The 25661-nt window shown below is 48.0% G+C and overlaps 8 protein-coding genes across 8 annotated transcripts; 6 read left to right on the top strand and 2 right to left on the bottom strand.

Moving 5' to 3' along the window:
* Positions 1 to 1067: 1067 nt before the first annotated feature.
* F5147DRAFT_720544 (26S proteasome subunit RPN7-domain-containing protein) lies at positions 1068 to 2726 on the bottom strand (the record flags this gene model as incomplete). Its single annotated transcript, XM_041438819.1, has 7 exons — positions 1068 to 1268; positions 1332 to 1497; positions 1804 to 1955; positions 2005 to 2150; positions 2206 to 2387; positions 2460 to 2534; positions 2573 to 2726. 7 exons carry the CDS (start codon positions 2724 to 2726, stop codon positions 1097 to 1099), a joined length of 1047 nt encoding a protein of 348 aa, XP_041287275.1. The 3' UTR covers positions 1068 to 1096.
* A 523-nt stretch (positions 2727 to 3249) lies between these two features.
* F5147DRAFT_820858 (uncharacterized protein) lies at positions 3250 to 6943 on the top strand (the record flags this gene model as incomplete). The annotated part of the gene is made up of 8 exons (XM_041443683.1): positions 3250 to 3271; positions 3333 to 3464; positions 3529 to 3842; positions 3889 to 4049; positions 4116 to 4869; positions 4890 to 5077; positions 5134 to 5715; positions 5773 to 6943. 8 exons carry the CDS (start codon positions 3250 to 3252, stop codon positions 6941 to 6943), a joined length of 3324 nt encoding a protein of 1107 aa, XP_041287274.1.
* Positions 6944 to 7338: 395 nt separating this feature from the next.
* Positions 7339 to 8566, top strand: F5147DRAFT_657337 (uncharacterized protein; the record flags this gene model as incomplete). The annotated part of the gene is made up of 2 exons (XM_041434256.1): positions 7339 to 8223; positions 8543 to 8566. 2 exons carry the CDS (start codon positions 7339 to 7341, stop codon positions 8564 to 8566), a joined length of 909 nt encoding a protein of 302 aa, XP_041287273.1.
* A 178-nt stretch (positions 8567 to 8744) lies between these two features.
* F5147DRAFT_558869 (uncharacterized protein) lies at positions 8745 to 8996 on the top strand (the record flags this gene model as incomplete). The annotated part of the gene is made up of 1 exon (XM_041430554.1): positions 8745 to 8996. A coding segment is annotated over one exon (252 nt), but the record flags the coding sequence as incomplete, so codon positions are not given.
* Positions 8997 to 17268: 8272 nt separating this feature from the next.
* On the top strand, positions 17269 to 18269 carry F5147DRAFT_820855 (uncharacterized protein; the record flags this gene model as incomplete). The annotated part of the gene is made up of 3 exons (XM_041443682.1): positions 17269 to 17570; positions 17644 to 17933; positions 17977 to 18269. The coding sequence occupies exons 1-3, from the start codon at positions 17539 to 17541 to the stop codon at positions 18267 to 18269; spliced, it is 615 nt and encodes a 204-aa protein (XP_041287271.1). The 5' UTR covers positions 17269 to 17538.
* Positions 18270 to 18571: 302 nt separating this feature from the next.
* On the top strand, positions 18572 to 20449 carry F5147DRAFT_820851 (uncharacterized protein; the record flags this gene model as incomplete). The annotated part of the gene is made up of 3 exons (XM_041443681.1): positions 18572 to 18832; positions 18870 to 20030; positions 20096 to 20449. 3 exons carry the CDS (start codon positions 18572 to 18574, stop codon positions 20447 to 20449), a joined length of 1776 nt encoding a protein of 591 aa, XP_041287270.1.
* Positions 20450 to 22199: 1750 nt separating this feature from the next.
* Positions 22200 to 23794, bottom strand: F5147DRAFT_779226 (uncharacterized protein; the record flags this gene model as incomplete). Its single annotated transcript, XM_041442263.1, has 6 exons — positions 22200 to 22387; positions 22440 to 22560; positions 22725 to 22847; positions 23277 to 23472; positions 23558 to 23638; positions 23700 to 23794. 6 exons carry the CDS (start codon positions 23792 to 23794, stop codon positions 22200 to 22202), a joined length of 804 nt encoding a protein of 267 aa, XP_041287269.1.
* A 537-nt stretch (positions 23795 to 24331) lies between these two features.
* On the top strand, positions 24332 to 25513 carry F5147DRAFT_779225 (uncharacterized protein; the record flags this gene model as incomplete). The annotated part of the gene is made up of 4 exons (XM_041442262.1): positions 24332 to 24524; positions 24590 to 24799; positions 24856 to 25223; positions 25280 to 25513. 4 exons carry the CDS (start codon positions 24332 to 24334, stop codon positions 25511 to 25513), a joined length of 1005 nt encoding a protein of 334 aa, XP_041287268.1.
* Between the last annotated feature and the right edge of the window lie 148 nt (positions 25514 to 25661).

Genomic DNA, 25661 nt, shown 5'->3' with positions numbered 1-25661 from the left:
ATCGGGCAGCTTCGCCATGGCAAGGGGTAAAACTGGTCCCCCTTGCCATGACCAATTTTCCCTCCAGAGCGCTCACAACTGTCCAAATTAATGTTATTTCAAAAGGAATGTGACGATTAGGTTGCTCATTACATAAATCAAAAAGGAGAGTAAGTAAGTATGACCAGTGACTTGGACCCGTGAAACCTTCCCTACACAAACTTCTATCAAAGTTAGCCAGAAAATGTTAGCATCAATATGCAAATGACTATCAAGTAACTTACTCGGGAAGCATGAAGTTTCTGGGCATTTGCGAGGGCAGACCTGGCTATCTCTTCATATTCAGCCGCCTGCCTTCTTAAAATCTCCTCTAATTCTTCCCGTCTGAGCTTCTCAAACTCGAGCTGGATTAGGGCTTCCTCATAGCGATTTTGTGTGGAGACGTGCTTATCCAGCTTCGCTAAAAAGTCTTGACTGGTTGTTGTCGCCACATTGTGGTGCAAGAGCTCGGAAAGATGTTCCATGGTTATGGAGAGTTCCAATTTGATCATTTTCTGAACGTGAGTAAGTACTGAAATGTCTTATTATCTTATTGAATAACTCACCGTCGTGGTGGATTGCATTGTGATTCTATTTTGAAAGAGGTGAGGCCCAGGGAGATTTCAATGAAGAAGAGTAATACCCGGAGTTTCGTGTGTTATATAGGATGGACCTTAGTCAGCCTACTCGGTTCCAACAAAGTCTTGGCCAGTGCAGCATACACATCAGGGTTATCAATATTTAGGTCATGCACATCTCTGGTGCGGCTTACCATGAATAATATCACCGCAAAACGTAAATAAAACGACTTGTTGGGATCAATTTGGGCGGCACTCCTGCTTTGCATGAGGAAGAGCATTATCGGCTGTTGGATTTCCCTGTTCTCTGTTCGTGTTACTGTACTCTTAGCTCACTTAATGCCAGTCTTTGTCTTGCTTTTTCCGTCCTACTAACACTAATACAATTGATGCACCGAACTTCATGTAATTGCAAGACACCAAGTAATCAACGAAGCGCCTATAAACAGCACAGACATCATTGAGGACGGTTACACGAAACACTGAGACGAGACAAAGTACTAGTGCAGCACTTTACTGAATCTTCGTACTGAATTCAACAAGACATTGCCTTGCTTTATGACTTTGTCGTATTGTGCGTTCTTGAGCGATGTCCGCGTCGTCTCCACAATACCGTGCACCCTGTCGATGGTGCAATGCAGATACCCGTTGGGAATAAACCGTGAGAGCTCACTAGAAGAGATGGTCAGAGACAAGGAATACGTACATGCAGATAATACATGCCTGTGAACAAACTCGATGCCGACGCCGACGCCGAATGCACCACTAAGACTTTCAAGAGTAAGACTGCAGTAGGACTCCAGAAGTTGGCTGTATGCCAAGATGCGCATCTCTCGTACATAGTAGCAGGTATGAGGCAAAAGGAGTCGCGAGGGCAGAAGATATGTCTGCCCAAGGGTCGCTGTATGGCATGTCAGTTGACGTCAAACAAGTATAATGTGAGGATAGACAAGGGCCTCGGAAGTGGATTGTAAGTATGAAAAATGTACGGAGTGTGATGAAGAATTTGCGTAATGACAGTCAGTCAAGGTTGTTTTAGAGGTCTCCGAGGATCGGAATTTCGCGCAAAACGGAGATAACCTCTGGTGCGGTAATGAGCTACAAAAAATATGATCAGCAGTGGGAAATACTAGGAGAACAAGCATACCCGTTTCTTGAGATCTACTCATTTGAGAGTGAGAGCGTTTATGATGATGGTGAGAGTGACAAAGTCGTTGTACATTGAGTTCAGTGGCAGTGAATGTCGATAGTGCATTGAGAAGTGCGCTACCAGCCTTAAGCTGGCGGATGGATATCATACGGAGCCCGCGGTAGACTTTTCGACGATTACGCCTATCCCAGTCACCACCCTCGATGAATCTGTATGATATGTCAATTCAATTCGCGGCAAAGTTTTGCGATAGCACACCTTTTTGCTTTGGGGAGGTTCTCAGTGATTAGGCCATTATCACCGAAGAAAAATCCTAGTCGGATGAGAGTGAACACCACATCTATCCTCGAGCCTAGGCCAGGTGTTTTCACAAGGGCAAGTTTTTGCGCTGTGACTGCGCTTTCCTTTACATATAGACAATATTCAGTACCTGTATGACTTGGCATAGGAAAGACATACCTTGTCACCAATTTGAGTTAGATGATTGGCTCTGGCCTTCAAAGCGTCTGATATCTCAGATTCTCCCTCTTGCTTCTCCTCCTCTGCTAGTCTCTCGTCTAGCTTCCTGAGCTCTTCCTCATTATATTTCTCCATCGATTCGAGCAATGCAGAGTGAGGCGTTAGAGCACCAATATTACTCACTTCTAATACGACGACATTTCTGCATACACCACAGACCAAGTCAATAACACTAAGATGATCTCATTACTTACTGTCTGCCATGATTCCTTCGAGTAACTGTTTTCTTGCATTGTCGTGAAGTTGCCCAAACGTTGGTGAGATAAGAGCTGCGGGTGGCTGAGATTTGGTATCGGAATGATCTGACTGTCAGTGTTAGGCTTTCCTTCTCTCACGACCGCTAGCGGGCGTGACTCTCGGCAAACGTCGTGGTTCGATTTCTTGAAACGTTCCGAATCAGGGGCTCTGGATCGCTTACGGGATTTAGCTGACATCGCTGACATGGGTGACGGCCTAGTCATTGTCGGATACCGCCAAGTCTAGCCGTGTCTGAGTTAGGCAATTTTGGTGATGGCTTCGCTTCATTTCGGTTCAGTCGAGTTCGCCTGCCCATAGTGACAATTTGATCCTCCTCTATACCTAGTAGTACTTCTGAAGCCGCATTGCAAAATGGCATGCGATCAAACAAGCAGTGCAATGGAACAAGCCATGGGCCCGTAAGTAAATCATTCCCTCTAGTAGAATGGAAGCTTAAGCAGTCCGACAACCGAAATGTGCAGCGTCTTTCATTTTGGCATATCAATGCTCAAAGAATATCAGAAGCAGGTTATAGCAGAATCAGGTTTCAAAATGTGTTCCATAATAGCCGGATTCCACCAGGGAAGTCCAATTGTATACACGTACGGAAGACTTCCTTCAAATTCTGGCTACTTGGTCTATGACCACCATGTACTAACTAAATTATGTCCAACCAGGGTTGAAAATGAGAAGAGCGCATTCGAGAAATCAATAATCGATAGACTCACCTCAGTCCTAACCGCATCAATGACTACTGAGCCTAGTGCAGGTGAATCTAGGACTGTCTCCAAGTCTGCCAGTCGGTTTAACATGACATTTCTCTTTTTCAGTGGCTTCAACAGCACCATCGGTTACTCACTTTAGTGGTATTTCTAAGGAAGATAAAGATAATATGGAAGATGAAGATAGCAGTGATGACGAGGTTGATGACGGGGTTGATGTCACAATCGGTGTTGATGTAGGTCAGATAATGCAAGGTATCAATTACTCTCTATGGTATCGGCCTCCATGCTCATGTTTTACCAGATTTGCACTCAGAAGGCCTTGACATTGAGGCTGCGGTTCAAGATCTAGCCATCAGCACTGAACAGGCTAACGTCAAAGCTATTGTCCAGGGGATAGAATATCTGGCCATCGGGGATGACAACGCTGGAGAAGATTTTACAGCAGCGCTGGCTAATGTGTCATCTGGTGAAGATTCAGACGACGACGCTGGTAGTGGCACTGTGCCCCCTCGAGCCAAAGATTCTACTGAAGCCCCATCAGCCCAACCTGAACATGCCTTAGGGTCCATCGGCCCTGCCACAGAGGCTTTGGTTAAAATTATCAGCTTACCCAAGGTTCGACCATTTGTCATGGTTCCTGCCAGCTCCCTATATCACTCAGAGACCTCTGCGTTCGATTGCTTCATCTGCCGATGCCACGCCTCCCTATTCTTCTGAAGTGAGCATCCCTGGTGATGAACTAGGACGACTCCAGAAGTTTGGCATTGACGTCTCCAAAATATCTGCAAGAACAGTGAATCGCAGGCTGTTCCCTCATGGGTTGTAAGTGATGTCTTAACATTGTGGATTTGTGCGTAACTTACATCTGTTCCAACTTTCCGTTATTAGACGGAAGGACATAGTTGAGGAATTTAGCCCGCGCTTTGACCCCAGTGCATCTCCTGCTCTCAACAACCTTAACAACCATGATGTTCTCCAGAAAATTCAGTGTGCCTATCTGGAGGACTACGACCTAATTGTTTGCCGACACCTCCATAACGGTGAATACTGTGGATACGGTGTACCACTAGTTGAGCTCGCAAGCCACTGCTTCACCCTGCTCGGAAGCTTGTCTGTCAACAACACCACCCGTCACCCCCATGCTGTGGCTCTTTTGAAACATTCGGCCAGCAATAAAAGTAATGCACAAATCGATGCAATCTACGCCGATATTATACAAGTCTTTCCCAATGTTGTCCTGACGAATGCTGAACTTCGGGCGCTGCGACCGCTGGCTAATCAACGTGGACCTATAAAGCACATCGGGAAGCCTGTACCAGGCCGCAAATGCTCCCGATGTGACTACGCATGGCCGGATCACATCGCTAACAAGGGGTTTAGAGAGCATTGGCACAACCACAATGTCAAGTGTTCTCACCATGGCAAGACCCAAGTCAATGTGAGCCGTGACTCCCAAGCCGTTGAAGTCCAAGCCTTCGACCGGGGTTTGAAAAGAGCTCTTTATTTTGCAGTCAGGGGTGGCGATAGTAAAGTCGGTAGTAATTCGCAGAAGACAGGCGACTTATCTATCCTAGCAACTGAACTGCGACGGTTGATGCCTGCAGCTGCCGACCAAGGGGGACGGAAACTCACGAAGAAGGCCGTACTACCCTTTTTGAACAGGTCGGCGCATCAGAGCATATCGCACCATATGAGGCAGCTGCATTATGCCACCTGGTATCCCTTCCTGGCAAAGGGGAAAGGCTACTGAAATGGCTCCAGAAGGCTGTGGTTTCTCGCATTGAGGGACTTTGTGAGGATGTTCCCCAAGCCAATTTAGTAATCCGCAAGCTTCTAGTTAAGCCACGAAAGTGAGTTCATGCATTCTGTTTCTTTATTAGCGCTAATACAAATATTTCAACTGTAGTGGAGCAAAATCTTTGGCCGAGCGCTTCAATGCACCCACTTGCCGGCACTCCCGCGTCGCATACGCTTCGGAAGAAGTGAGATTGTTATGCTTTGTTCTCAGGTGTATAGCCCAGAAAACGTACACCCTGCTTCCTATGGGCCCTGAGTCTACCGTAACAACCAATGGCTCCTACCATCTTTTCCTCACCAACAGCCAGCTAGAAGCCTCAGCCATACTTCAAAAGCTGCTGACATCATCGCAGGAGGGCTGTGAGGATCTCACCGACGCCATACACAATATTTTAGAACAACTTTACATGCCTTCCAATACCCTGGATATGTTCCAAAACCGGTACATCAGTCCAGTCGCCGCATTTGTTTGTCTTCGCGCTGTCCATCCAGATGGTGGATTTATTACACCAGAGCTCATAACCCCTACCACAGTCCGGACACAGTTTGACATTCGGCTCTTCGTAATGGACTTCTTAGACCGGCAGTTCAGCGTCTACCGGAAGACCGTCAAAAGTACAGTTGAGGCTGATCAGGGTGACTTAGATGTTCTGAAGCGTGGGCTGAGAAACCCTGGAAAGGACTGGGATCAGTGAGTTTTTGTTCTCACTGGCAGAACTTGTCTGACATGACGCAACGGTGGTATCAGATACTGTGAGGATATCATTGAGGAATGGACAGCAGAAATGAAAAACACCCCTTGTGGATTTGTGCGCGAGTGGATCAAATCATTAAGCTGGATCGTTCGCAAGACGCCTACCAAAGCCATTGTTACGTGGCTAGATAAGGACGATAAACTTTCTGTCCGCCTTCTGACGCACACGGTCAATATCAAGCAGTATCATGCTGCAGTCCAGTCAACTCTTCAAGACTGCATCGCCCACGTTCGCGCCAAAGTACTTTTCAATATCACACTCCCGCACTCCAGCTTAGAGGTGCCATCACACGATGATCAAAATGAAGACGCCAGGGGCTACGGCCTGTTTGCATTCTCCCTTGACGCCAATGACCTAGGGGATTCTTCAGTCCTACTGGACTCTCTGTCCGATCTTGGCACCCTGTGTCGATGGGATGACGCAACCAATAGAATCAGCTGGGACACCGCCGCGCTCAGCCGGTGGTTGGTTGACGTGTCTCTAGCTTGGGAGTACGTCTATCTGCTGATGCATTTGTTGGCTCTTCCGGCACGCGGCACTGAGGAAGAAATGTGGCAACATGCCAATGGGCGAGAATCCAGAAGACACCTTTTTTTCTCCAGCAAGCTTGGGACTCTGGTCACAAAAAGCAACTACAATAAATCCTCCGCGCTCACAGGGATCTACAAGACAATAATACGCGTCATTCCCTACGAGGTTGCCAAGGTCATTACTATTCTACTTCGGATCGTTCGTCCTGTCGAAATAGCAGCGATCCTACAGCTCCAATGTAGTACACCAGCTCACAAGCAGGAGGTTACGGAACTGTACCAGACTCGTATCTTTGTGACGCTGGGGCAAGCGTGGGACTCTGAGAGAATGTCTCTGGTCCTTCGAACCTGGTTCATGAGACATTTGAAGGTACCATTCAGCATGCGGTTGCACCGCCAATTCGCGCAAGCCTTGCAGCGCAAGTTTCTGTCATACAAGGGCCAGAATTTGTTGGCTGAAGCTGCGAACCTTGCTATGGGACACACCCGGCAGACGGGAGAGATGCATTACGGCCGAGAGACGGAAGATTTGGCAGTTCCTGTATCGTTACAGGAACATTTCGAGGTGGTGGGCAGGGACTGGATTGAGTGGCATGGCATTTCAACCACACAATGTACGACTGCAAAGAAGTAGCATTTTATAAATAGTACAACCTTTGCTACTCATTAACATTGAGGAAACATTTTCCACACTCACGGGACTATGGAAAGCCGGAGCACCGTGCTTGTTTGATCAGTGTTTTTTGGTCACGTGCATTTCCTAATAAGGTAAAGAGCTTCGACAGGACTCCTGACACACCTCCGAACAGGTATTTGCACAAATAATTTGGATTCTGACTAAGTACGAGGCACGAGTGCGTGGTAAGAATAAGGTCTATGCCTGTTTGAGAAAGATAGCTCACGCTTCTTCCTTCCTTTCCCTTCGTCACTCAATACTTGCTCTTTCCTCTCTCCTATTCTTCCTTCAAATCTCTGACCTGCCTATATTGAAAAATAAGATCAAAACTCTTTCTACACCAAAATTTTGAAATGGATCGTTTACACTCTGATCCGAGTTTGCTGGTATGCCCCATTTTTACGAGCGAACGCTACCACGCCTCTCGCGCACCCTTCGTTTCAGCCACCATCACAGAAGAACAGGCTGCCGAGTCTCTATGCTTAGTTTGGGTTGCCACCAACAATGACCTTTGCACCCAGTGGCAACAACAGCTGACGGAAGACGCTCGTCTTCGTGCCGAACAAGAACTCGCAGCCGAAGCGGAAGTGACTCGCCTCCGTCAAGTCTGCCAGTTAGAGGAAGAGACAGCTCGCGCTGACAAGCAAAAGAAGAATAGATTCAAACATACCAATATTCTGATGCGTCCTCGGCCAGACACCAACGAGGAAGAAGCTTTCGTTTCTGAATTCGCCTTAAGGAAAATTGACAAGGGACACTTTGTAGAGCTCTACTATTGGACCAACACCAGCTTGGAGGAAGCCCTCTTTTCCTACAGCACCAAAGACGACGAGGGACTCATTCCTTCAGAGCAGGACGGGACTACAGTTTGGATCAGCGCAGCGGCATCCAAACCTTCCAAGCACGTGGTCCCTGACCGTTTCCTCTCCCCCATTGACTTCACTCAAGCCATTCCTCGTATCGTGGCCGCTCTCGAGGAACGTGATTGGCCCAATCAACGTGTCTTAATGCTCGCAAGGTTCTGGGCAGCCATCATGACACATCGTTACTGGAATTCCAATGATCAGATAGCTCAACGGGCTTTAATGATTTATCAAGAGGAACAGCGGAGGGCTTGGCACATTGCTGTCGCGCTAGGCAATGGAGCCTGGGACCTCTCCATCATCAGTGACACTGTGCTGGGTCGTCTTTTTGACCGTGTCCTCCGTGAATCTCGTCATCGAGATCACAAATCTCAGGTCAGTACTTATCGACTCTCGCAGATGAACAGCACTAATTATTTATCTCGTTCTCAACATCACGCCTTCAAACCATGCCTTTGACACTTACTTGCATTTTGTGTTCGCGTTCATGTCGTTGATGTACTCTACAAACTACAATCTCAATTGATGCCTTTTGTGTTCACCACTGCGTTGCGTTTGCATTTGTGTTTGTGTTTCTCACTCTTTGTTGTGTCAACCATTGTTGTGTACCACTTCGCGTTCATGTCACTCTGCGGCCACAGATGAACAACATCCCACCTTCACAGAGCAGGAATCATGATTCTTCCCATAACAGTCGGTCACGAGGCGGACATTCTGAGTCTTCCACTAACCATCGTTCACGACACTCACATCGGTCCAAGACCCCTCCTCTTCGGAAACGCACCTTATCTCCCCCTTCAAAGGCTGCCAAGAAGGGATCTGAAAACCATGCTGCGCATCAGTCATCCTCCAAGCAGGTTTTTCGAGATGGCGCACACAGCTCTCGCTCCTCAGCCGTGTGCGCCGTCTGCCTTGGAAGGAACAATCACAATTTCATCGACTGCTCCACAGATCGATTGTGGGACGGTGTGCAACCCACAGTCGCTACCAGAACCAACAAACAGCTCTTACTGCGCGCCTCCAACAAACCTCTCTGCATCGACTGGCAACGGTCCAGATGCACCAGTCAATCACACGATGATCGCCACATTTGCTCGGGTTGCCTCGCAACCACCCATGGAGCTCAAAGCTGTCCTCGAGTACAGAAAATTGCACCCGATGTCTCCTTATAATGCTCAAATGTGGGAACATCAGTTGGTCACCCATGGTCTGCTCGAAGACTATCTGACTCTACCTGATAGCTTACAACTTGGTTTCAACCTCACCTTCCCTCCCATCACCTCGATGCAAACCCCTCCCAACTGCCCTTCCCTCCTTGCTTTTCACGACGCCTTCGACAAGTTACTTGCTCGAGAGCTGCTCACTGGGCGCTATCTTGGCCCTTTCTCGCGTATTGAACTCTTACATTTACTCGGTCCTTTTCAGTCTTCGCCCATCTCCATCATACCCAAGTCTGGGAAACCAGGAAAATTCCGCATCATCCAGAACTTCTCCTTCCCGCTGGTGCCTTCACCAGCTTTCCCCAATAGATCCATCAATGCCAGAGTTGACTCAGACAGTTTTCCTTGCTCCTGGGGAACTTTCGAGTCCATTTGCGCCATCATCTGTTCTCTCCCGCTGGGGTCTCAGGCAGCCACTCGTGACGTGGCTGAAGCTTACCACACAGTTCCCCTGCACCACTCTCAGTGGCCAGCAGCTGTCGTTCACCTTCCTGGCGGGTCCTTTTGCATGGACACTTGCATATCCTTTGGTATGGGACCTTCTGCTGGAGTTGATGGCCATGTGGCCGACACAGGTGCTGACCTTCTTCGCGCTGCAGGTGTTGGCCCACTTGTGAAATGGGTCGATGACCATCTATTTTTTCGCATTCGAAGGGAGCATCTGGAGAGTTACAACTTACAGCGGGCCTTTGCACATCGTTTGCTGGCCCGTTCGGGCCAGCAAATATCTGGAGGAAGACTATGGTATAAGGGTGAGTCGTTCGACGATGGCTCTTTTGATGTCTATGCCTGAAAATTGCCATTTCCCATTGCAAGACCTTTCCTCCCGCTCTCCTTGCTCAACATTCGACTCAGAGTTCACCTTCACGTTCGCAGATATTGACAGCATTTCCTTTCCCCTCGGTATCCCTTGGGAATTGTTGAAGGATACCGCCTTCACCTCCACCACCCTGTACTTGGGGCTTTGGTGGAATATACCTGCTCGAACGGTCGAACTATCGACACCAAAAAAAGCGAAATACTTGGTCTGCATTGTCGAATGGAATTAGCGGGAGAGACATGCACTCCTGGACATCCAACAACTATACGGCAAGCTTTTACACACCTGCCTGGTCGTCCCAGCAGGCCGTGCTTACCTCACCTCTATGGAGGCCATGCTTGGCGTCTGCGGTCATTGTCCTTTCGTCCCACATCACCCCGTTCGACATATCAATGAAGACCTTGACTGGTGGACTGCGCGACTACATTCACCCTTTGTTGGGCGACCCATCACAAGACACCCCCCTCTCCTTGACCTCCACGCCTTTTCAGATGTGAGCTCCTCCTTTGGAATTGCAATTATTGTCAATGGGCATTGGAGGGCGTGGACTCTCCGCAACGATTGGCAGACACTCAATGGTCAATGCAACATTGGCTGGGCCAAGTCGGTCGGATTTGAACTGCTCGTCCATTCCATCCTCAACTCCAGGCGTTCATCCTCCCCAGCTTATTATCGCGTGTTCTGCGACAATCAAGGCGTCGTCAACGGTTGGTGGAACAGATGTAGCCGCAATAGAGAGACCAACCTGGTCTTTAGACGAATCAACGCCTTGCTTGAGCTCCATGGCAATAGTGTCTCCTTCCACCTCTGCTATGTTCCCAGTGCCGAGAACCCCGCAGATGGCCCATCCTGAGGGTCATTCCCCCCACGTTCACTCCTCCTCCCTCCCATCCTCTTGCCAGGGGACCTGCATCTCCTCCTTCGTGACGCGGACACCCCCTCAACTGAACGGCAATTCGTGGGACGCCATGAATGCGCAGCTCACAATGAGATTGAGCACGAGGAAGAACATGATGACGAAGAGTGGGGAAAGCTGTTGCTGCAGTTCCGCAACACCTGGTGCGACTAACGTTTCTCGCTTTGCAGCAATGACTCCCATCACCATCGCCGAGACAACAGCACGCGCTCGCCCATACAACATCTCTCTGACACTGAATCCTTCTTTGCTACGCCCTCACTGTCTAGCCTGCGATCGTTTGCGCTTGTGGCGGCCCCATGTCACTCGCTCTCGACGAGATCACACAGGTTCTCTCATTAACATCTCCGACAGCGACATCAATCACATCATTATGGTTCTCTCTCACTCTCACACACAAAGCATGCGGGAGACCTACGGTTCAGGTCTTCTCGTGTTTCACGTGTTCTGTGACACACATGCTATCCCAGAAGAACAGCGCTGTCCAGCTTCATCTGTGCTCATCTTGGCGTTCATAGCGGCTTGCTCAGGTTTATACTCCGGGAAAAGCTTGGAGAACTATTTCTATGCTATCCGTGCGTGGCACTTACTGCATGGTCAACCTTGGCACGCAGATAATGATCAGTGCACTCTCACCATGGCAGGAGGAAAACACCTCGCGCCCATCACTTCCAAACGACCAAAGTGTGCGCCTTTCACGATCGACATACTAGTTGCCATCTGCTCGACCTTGGACTTGTCCTCTCTGCTGCATGCTGCAGTGTTCGCGTGTCTCACTACTTCATTCTTTACCATCGCTCGTGTTGGAGAGTTTACCGTTCCCTCCCTTCACGGATTCGACCCGCAACGCCACATCAAAGTGAGTGATTGGCGCTACGACACCGATCGTCACGGCTTCTGCGTGGCCATATTCCACTTACCCTGGACAAAAACTTCGCTCCTTGGCAAAGATGTGTATTGGGCGGCGCAGTCAGGACCGTCTGATCCAGACGCTGCCTTGTCCAATCATCTTTCCATGAATCAGCCACCACCTACTGCTGCTCTCTTCAGCTGGAAACACCACGCTGGAATGCGCCCTCTCATGAGAGGTGAATTTATCAAGTGTCTTCAATCTTCCAGCGAGAAATTGGGACTTGGTTCGTTGAAGGCGCACGGTCTTCGCATTGGGGGAACTCTGGAGTATCTTCTGCGGGGGGTGCCTTCGAAAACATGAAAACTATGGGGTGGTGGAGTAGTGACGTGTTCGTGTTATATTTGCGGAAGCATGCTTTAGTGATGGCGCCGTTTCTCCAGGACAAACCAGTCCTGGAACCATTTATGTGCTATGCTCTCCCTCCTCCGCTTTAAGTAATTGTGAGTCCGTTTCAAGCTCCTTTTGTTTGGGGATTCAGCTCATGCTGGATGTGTCGCTCGCTCCTTGTCTTAGGGTATCTCAGCTCAGCTTTCTCCCAAAGGCGTGTCTCGGTCTAAAGCCCTGTCGGGCTTTGCCCAAATAGACTTGTTATATTCAGAATTCCTATCCATCATACTGTATCGTACTCTACCTTCCTAATGCTCTGACCAATGTCATGCAATCTTTGTCCTTCCTTGTTATCTTCAAACTAAGAGCATAGATCAGACTTTTGACCTCAGGCCTTACTTCTCGGTATCAATATAGACCTTTGCCTTCCACCATTCTATTAATAATGTGCCTCATACATTACATCCAGCGCCTCCTGGCGCGTGTGGCTCGCGTGCCACCCATGCCGCTCAAACCTACCCTCCATTCGTTATTGTGCACCTCCAGCATTCCCAGCTCACTCCCCTCCCAGGCGCCCCAGCAGCTAAACAAGCAGCTAAACAGGCAGCCAAACCAGCAACCAAGCAGCCTGCATCAAAGCAATGACCATCAGCCAATGCTGGGCCAGTACAAGGTCCTGATGTGACACCTACTCAGCCCTTGCCGAACCAAAACTCGGAGCTCGAGATACTGCGCTCCCGGATTCTGCAGCTCGAGCGAGAGCAAGCAGGCAGGGACAGCCATCCATCACGCTTGTCTACTGCAGTTTGCACTGGTCTGAATCAGTCTTGACACTATTTAGGTATGCTGCACATTTAGACTCGACTCTGGATGGGGGACTGATATGTTCTTTGTCAGGCACTCAGCACTGTCCTCAATCATGTCTGTCTGACGATTGAGCTTCCACTCAAGCTTAGTGGGCCATGAGCAAAACTAAGCACAGTCAATCATTTTCAGATAAATTTAAACATTCACATTACTCGACGTCTCGTCGCACATGGCTTTCATTGTTGTGATGGAGCCTAATATCAGTCCTGACCCCAGCGACATCACAAATTCCCTTTTGAAGCAACTCGTGCAGATCGGACTCAACAACCTTGTTGAGGCGGTCCCGCACTATCGTGGATGCGGATGCCTGACACAGACACTTGCACCAACGCGAACTTTTGCATTGATGCAAATGTTCGAATTGACATGGATCTCCGCATTAATGCAGATGTCCACACTGACACGGATGTCCGCATTGATGCAGATGACACAGATACCTGCAACTATGCTCACACGAATGCCTTTTTACTACTTTTTCTACTAACCGTCTCCTTATGTAGCCTCACCTCAATGGGTCCCCTTGCGGCTCCTACAATTTAGGGATCCAAGGTTCACTTCGGTGCGTCACATTCACTCCTGCTAATGTGGGAATATCAGCTCACCTCGGCTCACTCTTGCATAGGTCAAGGTCACTATCGGGGGCCCTACTTGCAACAAGTTCCCCTTCCTCGTCAACCATCTCTTGTACCACCCAACCATCACTCGATAAAGTTTTTTGGGTCCGGTTCTAGTTAGTGAGTCTTGGTTGCGACTCACACTCTCCCTTTCACCATGGTCTCAACCAGTGCTCTCGCTCCTACTCATGGAGCTCCATGTCCAAGTCTATCCTCTATGTTTGCCACCACTCTGTTACTATTGTATTTTGTGCCCTGCATCGCATTTTTTGCCTGCTATCGTGGTTTTGTACCGTGCTACTGTATATTTTGCAAAATAATGTTTTTGTTGACTTGCCTCGATCGAATTTGATCCTATACTATTCTATGGTCGAATGAAATAGTTGTGTCTACCAACCTCCTCCGATGAACGCATAAATTGCTCAATTTACATTGCACGCAATGTTGATAGCAGTATGGTGAGTTGAATGAGGTGACAGGTCTAACGTGGTCACTGAACTCGATCTCTCATGATTACCTTCGTTCTGCCTTGAAGGACTTTTCACTTGGGCTTATGGCTTGTGTATCAGTCGCTCATTGCTGTCGCTTGTTTTCTTGAATCACCATGTCAATATTTGGTCTGTGAATATCAAAGTATTATTTGCACAGCAAAATACGGTGTTTGGGGTCTGCGCACTGCACGTGACCAAAAACGCTGATCAAACGAGCACGGTGCTCCAGCTTTCCATATGGGACAACTCACTGACTGAAATTATTTTTTTAACCAAGTGCACATTCCAGATGCAAGGCGGATCAGCACTCAGTGTGACCACAAGAGAACATTCCAGATTGTCCCGGCGGCCAGAATGGTGGGTACTAAGACATGCAAACACTGTGCAGTGCGTGTATGCTGAAAACTTGAAATGTGCTTGAGGAAAAGACATCACACGGTTGTCCACTTGAACCAGAACATCAGTAGCAGAAGTGGTTACAGAGATCCGCTCCGGGTTCTGATGGCAATGGTAACAAGTACGGCCGTGCGAGACGAGTGATGATTGCAACCAAGTACAAAAACTGTTACGTCGACTGTAGGTCGGCGTGTGCGAACTAGGATAGGTCTTCTCAGCGACGACTCGAGTGAGTCTACTGAAGCTGAGCGTGGTCTAGCTTTGACGGAACGTCAAGGATTCCTCCGGCGATCTCGGTAAGACGGCGCTCATTGAGATGCAGGGCTAGCGGATACGTGCTAAGTCGTATGGGGGCGACTTAGAAGTGCGGTCTCACACAAGGAAGCAGTTAAGCTTAGATGAGCAAGTTCTGGGGATGAACCTAGTAGATTAAAGTAAAGTATAATCTACAACAATGTGTCTACTTATACATAGTGTATGCAAGTGTTCAAGCTCAGTCTATAATCTATAGTATATCGCTAATCTAAGATAGCTAGACATGAGGTTAGATAAAGTACATGAGGCTTAACCTCTGATCATACATGCAGCGCCAAGTGCGACTGCGCAATCAACAGGAGGCGCTTAGAAGCGCTCCGGGTCTTCATGAAGCGACATGCGTTATGCATGTGCTTGATCTAGGGTGACCATGAGGCGTACATCCCTCATGGATCAGGTACAAGGCCGTCTAGGCCAGGGGCGGGGTCATAGCGCCAGGCGGGGTCATAGCGGTCCAGACCGCTGTCTTTCTAGGCGCAGGCGGCGCACCGCCGCGCGGGGAGTCTAGCAGAGCAGGGGCAGGCGTAGGGAGAGCTGGGGCTCTAGTAGGTGTTACAGATCCCTGTAACAAAAACCAGTAGCATTCCCAAACACAGCAGAATGATATTGGGGGTAATACAATGGGTCATAAAACAGAGGGTATGATTGGGTAAGGTGATCAACATCGTGAGGTGGACAATCTGCAACATCAAGAACACAAGCGCGTGTGCACGAAATCTTGTGCATAAACTGCGACATCACAACAACGGATGAACAGCACCTGAGGAACAACGAGGATAGTGAATGAAACTGAAAAAGCCAGGATGACAGAGGACGAGCTTACCAACACGGGGCTTCAACTGCAAAGCAAAGTCAAGAAATATGCAGGATGGGCAGTTTTTGAAGAGCAGAATATTATTTGAACCGGTACGTGGCAGAAGCTCGGCAGGACAATAGGCAATGCGAGTACATAAAAAAAAGAGACATTTATTATGAAAATGGCAATATTTTCATGCGCACATGAAAATACAGGTGCCTGGATGTTAATCTGAGCCCTCCCTACTTCGTAGAGTCGGGGAATTCCTTCACCCGGTTTATTGACCATGCTGTTGGATATGATATAGAACACACGACATCAGCAGAGAGCAGCAGACATGATCGATCGATCCCCAATATGGCCACAATCCTGTCGACATTTTTTTCGAAATAGCTAGATCCAAGGCATACAGTCACGCAGATCTTTCAAATTAGTGAGTCTTGGCTCGTACCACGAGTCCTCATACTCACTGTTCTTGCCAAAGCATGCTATAGTGTATGTTCCAGGTGCAGGGTCATGTACTTCATCACTTACATCACCACCATTGATGCTATATGATCTTAATGTAATCTCAATACTGCCGAAAGACATCAGGGATCTTGCTATGAACTGAGAAGGAGCCAGCCTGAACAACATCACTCATTGCAGTAGGCACCAGGGCGGGAAGAGTCGAAGGAGGCCCACTTAAATGGTGGTGCAGAACCGGATGCCATTGTGACTCTTGAGGCTACAAGAAGTTTGTTTATTGTGCTCATGAGTGAGTATTCAAGGGTTCTTGGGGCAGATTCTGTCGTAATCCAGTAAGACACATGCTAGCCCTCCGAATCTACGTGTATGTTGGTCAGTACGTCTTCTTTGATGCTTGACAATATATGCACCAATTTATAAAGTATGATGGACAGTCGGACTCATCCACGGATGCGTACCAAACCTGCCCCGAGCTATCTATGAATACACAAGCTCCCGCAGCTCGCTACATCGCCCTTTCCCTCAGTACCAATGAGCGTGGTCAATGTTTGAGTTCAGCCAACATGCACAGCACATACTGCTCCATTGCTCCTCAGTTCATATGCAGAACCACCATCTTCCCAAGGGAACTCCAGACATGTGGTCTGATGCAGGGAGATAGATCAGAGATAGACGCTGTGTGTAGCTGTTGTGTCATAAGCCATAGGAACTCTTGCTTCATGTTCATTTGCTGCCATATCTTGCCACAACCTCTTTCTCATAGGAAAGGTTTCACGATAAACCAAATAACCTCTACTTCAAGACGCACACCAAGATCTCCCAATATTAATGGCAACCATCGATGCTCAGGACTTCTGAAGGATGATTAGTCGCTTTCGAGTTCTAATCATAGAGAGAGCAAACGCAGGCAAAACGACCATTCTTCAGAAGGTGGACGACCCAGAAATTTAGCGCTCATCTTCAGTGCCCCTCTGGGCTTCCCTAGCAGACAGAGATGAAATTATACAGCGCACAGTAAGCCTCGCAGCGGATCTTTTATGCGAGCTCGTCGCAGTACATTTAATTACATATCACAAACTCGTATCCATTGTTTAATCCTGAAACATAGATATCAATCCAACGCTCCGAATTCGACGTCGCAGAAATGCGCCTACACGCACTACTTACCCTAACCCATACATACGACCTCTTCCACTCATATAGTGCCCGCATCACCCTCCATGCCACACACCTCGCGCATGCGCTCGAAGATACCAAATGTACAGGCGTATTCTATTGTGTCACCAAATCCATAGATGGCGAACAGCAATGCAGATGCTGGGTATGTAGGCGCTGCTGCATGCGCTGGGGAAGCACTGTTGCACATCAGACTACGTGCTCAGGCTCACAGGCGAGAACTCGAACCCTGGTGTGAATGAAGACACTAGTACTGACAAAAGCGACTGGTTGGATGCTGAGATGCATGCACTGGCTAGGTCTGTGATTCAGCGGTATCATGGAATGGGAGGGACACTTGAAACAGTCGGGAAGGTGGTACAGGCAGCTAGATGGGTGCGAGAGGGGAGATTGTTGGTGCCAAGTGCACCACTTCTTTATTTCACACCAAAAATCTCAATAACTGACTTGTACTTACAAATTGATTCTTGGCACAGATCACACCTAAAATCTGCACTGTCTTTATCGAGCTTAGCAGGCGAAAACCATCTCCGCGCGTTGCTCCTCATGCAAGTGGGCGCACAGTATTTGCATACAGCGCCTGTGCATGCTATGGAGATGTTGGCAGTATGCGAGATGCTTGGCGCTGTGATGGGCGTGAAGCAAAAGGATGTGGATGGTGTGAAAGGTGGAGGTAAAGGAAAGGAGAAAGAGACAAAGACAGAAGGTAGTGATGGCTCATTAGGCAACACCCCGCTTCGCCTCTGGGTCGGTGAAAGATTTCTTGGTATGTTTCCTTTCTTTTATGTAGTTCAGTGCTGACAGACCAGCACAGACCAGCACAGAGATATTTAAGCACACAAATAAGCCACATCAAGTGGCAAAGCAGGAGGTGTATAATGCCATGTATCGGGGTGCGGTAGAAGGGATGATGGGGAGTGCGAGGTGGCCTTCTGCAATGGAATCTGACCATAGTGAAATGGTGCCTACCAATGGGGGAGACGTCAAAATGCAGAGTCTGGATCCAGATCAGGATGTTGAGATGCAGGTGCCTGCACCTTTCGTTCGTTTGAGGGTGATGGAGGGTGACTTATCTTGGACGCTGCAGTTTCCAGCTGACTGAACTAACCTTGCTAGAAGCACTTAGAGTTATTGATACTTGCAACATACTCGATCACATAAAGTTTACACTGCCATCATATAGCATATCAACCAAGTATTACATACAGGCACCATTATAGAATAATGCCAAAGTCCGAGTTTTTCAAGTAAATCATTGTATAGTCATTGCATTATGGTTGGACATTCCTGTGTCCGGAATATCTTCCACCATAAGGTAAGTAGCACTCTGAGTATTTAACTTAGTTCTCACAGCACATTACATAATGCCTTCCACTCAAAATGCTTTTGAATGTTCAACGTTCAATGTCATCCCCTATCATTTGTTGGTATGGCGGGTGCGCCCCTGTAAGATTCATCCTCGAGTACTTTGCGTTTCTCCTGTACAAGTCAAATGGCTCAGAGCTCGTCGAGTCTGCAGTGGACTACTACCTGAAATCTCCGACGGCTACCATAGTGGAGAAAGGAGCGAAAGAAATTTCTCATCAGGGTTACCATGGAGAGGAACTGGGAAAGATTCTCGAGTTCATTCTTGAAAATTGCTTGTGTGCATCCCTCCGAGTCGTTGTGAACCTGGAAGTCAAAGTTTACTGGGCACACCAAGGAAGACGCTTCTCCATCCAAAACCATCACACGCGGTACCAGGAGACAGTATGGTCTCCTCAGATCTTCTCCTGCTTGTGACGACATGGGGATAACGGGGCTAGACGCCGTTGGCGTTAGTCCTTCCATGAAGTGTTCGTCTTCACTGCGTCCAAGGACTGCTCCTGCACCCACATCATCTGCATTGCCGAAATATCGGCCCAGGTCCACCCTTATAGAGTCTGTTCTACCCAAGAAACCTGTTTCTCCTCCTCGTTCCAGCACTCGCAGGCAGCCAAGCTCATCAGAGGAAGAGGACAAGGTTCATAGCCTCCGTTACAAAGGCAGCATGGAAGAGAAGAGGCCTAAGAGTTTGATCAGTCCTCTCCCTCACAAAGCACTTACAGTAAAGGTTTACTTGCCTAACCTTACCCCTCTTTCGACGCCTTCTAAGATCTGCAAGTTATTGATGCCAAAGAAGACTTCGCCTGCCAAGGTAGAGTCCGCACGACCTGGTGAAATCATTAAGATAAAAACTATTTCTTCTGCATCTAAGTCAAACATTGCACGTCCTCTGTCGTCTTCATCCTCTCATAGCTCTGTCTGCTCGCAGAGTTTACCTCAGACACCCTCTAAGAGTGGCTTTGGGTTCGGACACTCAAAAAACAATCAAATGTCAAGCCCTCTGCGTTCTACTGGTCGTCCTGCACCTGAGTCGCCCCTTGCTCATCATACTCGTCAAAACTCCACTATGGTCCTTGGCAGAAGTACAATGCCCACACCACTCTCACATCTTGCGGAAGAAGACAGTGAAGATTCCATAGAAGCTGATGGTGTGGGACTTCTCCTCTCCCCTGTTGCTCCTCTTGAAGCACCCACACCTGCGATACCCAGGATTTGGGCTGTTCAACTGCAGCACAATGAGTCAGAACCTGAAATGCCCTTGCGTCCCTCTCAATTCCTTCCTACACGAGCAAATCTTTCCTACCTGTCACCTGTACCTCTGACCTCACAGAGCACACCTGGCCTCCGCCCTCCCAAAGCCCATAGTGCAAATTGCAGCTCGATAATGTCTTGGGAACAATTGGCAAATGATGGATCACAGATGATTATACAGGAAGAGGTAGAAAAAATGTTTTCAGAGATTCAGGCAACCTTCATGCCAGTTGACCCTTCACTGAACGTCAGTGTTCTTGCACTTGAAGTTCCTGAAAGTCCCTGCCTCACTGCTCTACCATCGCCTGGTAGTTATGGGTCAATATACTTTGCTTACAAGTGGCATCTACCGAGAACACGGTAAAGGAATGCTTCGTTCGCTCGCAGGAGTTGGAGGAGCAGCTGCACGCTCCGAAACACTCTCATGTTCAGGAGACTGAAGAACTCACAAAGCAAGTCTCCTTCCTGGAGCAACAACTTCACATTAGCGTTGAGGCGAGGGAAAGGCTGGATGAGGAGCACTCTGCCTTCACTGCATCCTTGCAGGACCAGCTGCGCTGCGCAGAAGCTTCTAGCAAGCAGGCATCCAACACTGCTTTTGCACATGGTCAGGAAGAGGCTGCTGTGTCGTGGGCAGAGCTGCTCAATCAGAAGCAGCAAAAATAGGGGAAGTATGTTCTCTCGCTCGTGAGGTTAAAGTAGAATGAGGCTCTGTCAGAGAGCAGGCGGAGGCGGAACAAGAGCTTTTGCATGCGAGTTGCGAGATGCTGAAAGTATTTCTGGCTATGCTGGATCAAAGCCAGAAGCGAGTGCAGTGCCTGCTCGCTTGAACGACGTGAGTGCCATTGGAGTTTCTAAATGTCGGGTTATAGAGTTATGCTTATGAGCTTCATCTATTCCTTGGATTAATTTGTACTACACAGATGACCACTCATTCTTCTCATTAACATCTATGCCCGTGTACCATGGTACATAAGTACAGACTACCCTATGCATTTAGGAATTTTCTGAATATTACTTACTTTTCACTCAGAAAGAACATACTACATAACATGGTATGCCTACTATCTGCCGCAAAACCAAGGAAAGGGGGACACATATTATGTATGTGTGGTAGATTTAGAGATACATGATCATGAAGTCCTGGAAGATACAATAACCATATGGTAAGCGAATGATACTGACCTGGATGGCTTGCAGACAAGTGTTCCTGACATAGACCTCTTGCAATAGTGTGCCATCAATGAGCACACCAACCTCATTGCGGGTCGCGTTTGGCTGCACAGCCTCTCCAAGGTCAATGAGAACAGATGACGCTTCCTTGCTAAGTCATGGCTGATGCCTTATGACTTGGAGGACGTACTCCATAGTTGCTTTTCTGGGAAATGCTGCATTTGAAACTGCAAGAATATTAGAAATGCATTAACTCTTACACTGAAGATGAACATTCGCTGCAGTGAAATCTGATGATATCAATGTAGCACTCGGATTGGCATTGGGCTCGTATCCTGCCAAACACATAGGTATTCCACATACACATTCCTCGACACTCCATTTACCTTCTGAGAGTTTTGTGCGTTCGTCCGAGTCGTCCAAAGGTCGTCCGTCCATTTCCGAGGCCTGTATACAGTTCCTGATCCTCCGTACCATGTCCTGTCCATGTCCGTTTGACTTCGCTGGTGCGTTTTCCACTTGGTTATCTGTTATTGATTATGTCTAGGGGCACATACATTGTCAGCCTGTCGGTTATACACACAACAAACACACCTTGCGCCTTATTACATGTATATCTCTGTAGCGGCTCAGCCTTGAGTCTTATTACATTTCGGATGTCTTATCTTGCTACTGGTTTCGCCTATGCAGTTTCCGGACCTTCACGCTGTAGGATATAATCTGCCTCGCTAGCTACTCGCACTTCACTTCACTTTCCCTGCTACGAGTCATAGTCAGTAGAGTCACTTTCGGATAGTCATACTTTGTGCAATCGATCTTTCTTGTCCATTCGGAACGATTGTTTGGCCTGACCGCTGCCATTTCGCATCTATCTCTTAGTTTTCCCGACAGACTTTGCTTAGTTTTACTTTGCAAGTCTTACACTTCGACATACACGCTGTACTTCTACCTCGGGACCATCACTGTTCATCGGAAGCTCTTCGGATGCTTCGCGCAACCTCGGACCTTCGTTTCTAGATGTCGGACCACCTTCGGACCACTTCGGACGAGTACTTCGGTACTTCGGACACATCCTCGGAACACCAAGTGCACTCTTGGTAGCTTTTCCTTCTCTCACCTTTGATCTTAACAAGATATCCCTTGCTTTATATCAAGGAGCATTTCTATAGGCAGTCTCTTTGGGACAAACATCTCACTCACACTCTGAGTCTTAAGGTAACACTTTTGTAGTGCCCACATAGAATCAACTCTTTACATCGAGCACGAGAGTTACTTGCTCGAGTGCTTCATCACCATCATCTTGCCCAGCGTCTACCCCACCCCTCAGCAACACCTGTCCAAGGAGTGGAAATGCATAGGAAAAGGTTGCAGCATCAAATAGAATTTGTTCTGACAGCGATCGCAGACGATAGAGAACACGTAGCACAAGAGCTGGAGAATCGTCAACATGCGACTGGTTTTTCAGATGACAGATAAAACTCACAGCTAAATTGTTCAGCCTGCAGTTCCTCGGGCACTGATGTTATTCTAAGGCCTCGCAATGTCGCTACACCAACCCACTTATGGAAAGAATCCAAACGTGCTGAGCAGCACTTGGCGAGGTCCTAGCACGGAAAAAATAAGTGCAAACCACACAAAGGAAACCCACACAGACCTACTGAGTAAGTTCTTGCACACCGAGCTAGATCTACCATGTCTAATTCTTTGTTTCAGTGTTGAACATACAGCTGAGCAGAAAGTGAAAATAAGTCGTTACCTTGGATCATACTCGAGCAGATATCTCATCGAGGTTTGAAATTGCATCACTAAGCGCCATTGGGGCCTTGTGAAGGACGGCTCTGGCATGCTCAGGTGTTTTGAGCTGTTTCATAGCCAAACGAAGTTGGGGATGCTGGAAAGAACATCAGCAACAATGCAGAGGGTATCATGAAGGGCATGTCAACATATAATCTTGCAGCCTGCAGCCATACATCCTGGACACTGCTTGCAGCCCACTTGTATGAGTTTCCTTGCAGCATGTGGCCAGCGCGTTCTTTCAGACAAGCAGCTGCAATCTAACCAGGGGCGTGTTGAAGATGTGACTGGACAAGTGAGTCAAAAAGATTGCAGGCGCGCTTGATATCGCCAATTTCGGCTTCAGTCTTGAGAACGACACTATTGAGTGACGTGAGGTACCCTTGTGATTGACGGAGGAAGCAAAGCCAGAATTAGTCGATGTCTCAGAGTCTATGAGGCAATGAATATGGTGTTAAGAACATTATGTATGTGAAGTAGAGATGTACTTGATTGTATTGGACGAAATGACAAGAAAAGATCCTACTTGGCAAAACACATTCGGACCCATGCAGAAGCAGTTGCAAATGCGAGAGGTTGATATATTGGCGTGAACGAGGTCTGAAAACAATTGGGAGCGAGTCCACATGAGTGTGCGAGAGTCAAGAGGCGGAGGGGGCAAAGCAAGTGACGTGGGGCTGTAGACCATCGAAGGGGACCGAAATTCTTCGTGTCGGTAGTCCCTAGGTATAGAAAGGATCAGTTTGCAGCAGCTGGATGCCATGGAAAAATATATGAAGTCACCTAAGTCACCTCCCTGTAGCTGACCCAGGATGAAGATCAGGCCATAACAGACGGATGAGACGTGCGGTTGGAGAGATGAGTGGTGTGGGGAGTGTATTAGAGTACCTAGTGTGATATCTGAACATATTAGTACGAGAAACAAATGTGAAAAAATATACGAGCTCACCTGCCATCCTCCTCCTGGTTTGCCAACAAGAACAAAGGCCGGGCCATAAGTTGATAACAAAAGCCACGGGCGGCGAGCTTTTGGCGCAGGGACATCGCAGGGTACTGTAGATTAGGATGATAGATAGTTGAGGTCAGGGAGTGTGTTGAAAAAAAGTTATGAGCTTACCTGTGCCTCCTCCTCCTAGTAAGGCAACCAAAAACAAAGTTCGGGCCATAACTTGGAAAGGAGACATGCGGGTAGCATGATTTTAAAGCAGGGTCATTGTTATGTGCGACTTGACAAGTACAGAGGGTGTCGAGGTGCCCAGAGGTCGTGGTGACTGGAGGGCAGGCCAGAAAGAAGTCGAGAAGGTGTGGGAAAGGGGAACTTTTGGCACAAGGTGCTACACAACACAAACTCGATTATTTTGATGCGGGCTTTCGTCCGGGGAGTGCAGAATTTCGAGGGCTACAAGATGAGATAGATTTGGTTGTACAAATTGTGGTAGGAAGTGCATGAAAAAATGAGACGGAAGCGCTGTGCGCTGCAGCCGGGTACAGGTTATGTCCGGAGGGCCATTGCGAATTTAAAAAGACGTATCAGCTTCTCGGCAAATTCCGGCCATCACTGTGATCTTTACTACCTAGACGATGGCATCCGATTGCAAGCTAGTGGTTGTCCTTTATGCAGAGGCGAAGTTACAGAAATCTATCAGCTTATCAGCCAATTTTACTATTTCAAAAGCTAAGCAGGCGGGGATGGAGGCGATCAAGGAACACTTGAAGATACTTCCCGGTGTGCCACTTGTCACCCTAGACCCCGATTGCACCGATTTTTACCCAGGTATGTCACCAATACACTTATTACCCACGTATTCACGGTGGATACATATTCTAACACTTGGTCAGTTCCAAGGGATGATAATACCATCATATGCACTCTGAAGGGTGATATTACAATGGTTGTGTACCCGCAACCCCTTGAAGGACAGCACTTGACACCCTCACCCTTTGTTGATGCTCTTCGATCTGTGATTCATGAAGTGCGCGATGTCAAGGCTCAACAAAATGTTGCACCATTGGCTAGAGAGGAGAGCACTGAGCATTATGTCAAACCGGGTATGTTTTTTGTGCCCTTTGGTTTATAATGATCAGACCAATAGTTGTATTTTCAGCTGACAACATTAATGACATACTTCTCCGTAAATTCCAGGCAATGGAGGAAAGATATGGGCATGACATGGCTGAGCTGAAGCAAGTGAATACTGAGTTAACGTGGGTGATTTCTGGCCTGCAGGACGACAATGCTCAGCTGAAGCACGACATGGAAGAGCAGAGGCGGGTGATTTCTGGCCTGCAGGATGACAATGCTCAGCTGAAGCATGACATGGAAGAGCAGAGGCGGGTGATTTCTGGCCTGCAGGACAACAATGCTCAGCTGAAGCAAGACAATGCTAAGCTGAAGCAGGACAATGCTCAGCTGAAGTACGACATCAAAGAGCTGAGAGGTCAATTGGATGAAACTAACAGAGCTGTTTTGGGTGTTCGTCCTATATTTTTTGGTTTTTGGTTTTTCACACCCATGTTTGAGCCTTACAGGATAAAGTTGCAATCGATAGAATCTGTCATCGGGTACTCCTTGACATGGGTCGCAATCAGCTGGCTATGATATGTGGCCACACTGATTGGAAGGGGTGGAAGGATGAGAAGGCCACATCAACTCAAGGAGATGATCATGCTGTCCAAACTGCGATGATGACTGAAGCGGAGGTGATGCTTCAGAATTCCACTGATGCATCAAAATATTGGACAGCAGTTGGACAGGATCGTTAAACTCTTCGGTTTCTCTTTCATCATAGCCATATTAGGACTGACGGAGATATTGTAGTGCACACTTCAACAGAGGAGGCTATTGCGGAGAGTGTTCTAGCTCTGACTGCTTTGAGCGACAGGACCCATATGATTACCATATTCCATGCAG

Source organism: Suillus discolor, assembly GCF_016758755.1.
Source record: "Suillus discolor strain FC423 chromosome Unknown F5147scaffold_83, whole genome shotgun sequence".
NCBI classification, from domain to species: domain Eukaryota; kingdom Fungi; phylum Basidiomycota; class Agaricomycetes; order Boletales; family Suillaceae; genus Suillus; species Suillus discolor.
This window is presented reverse-complemented; position numbering and strand designations above follow the sequence as displayed.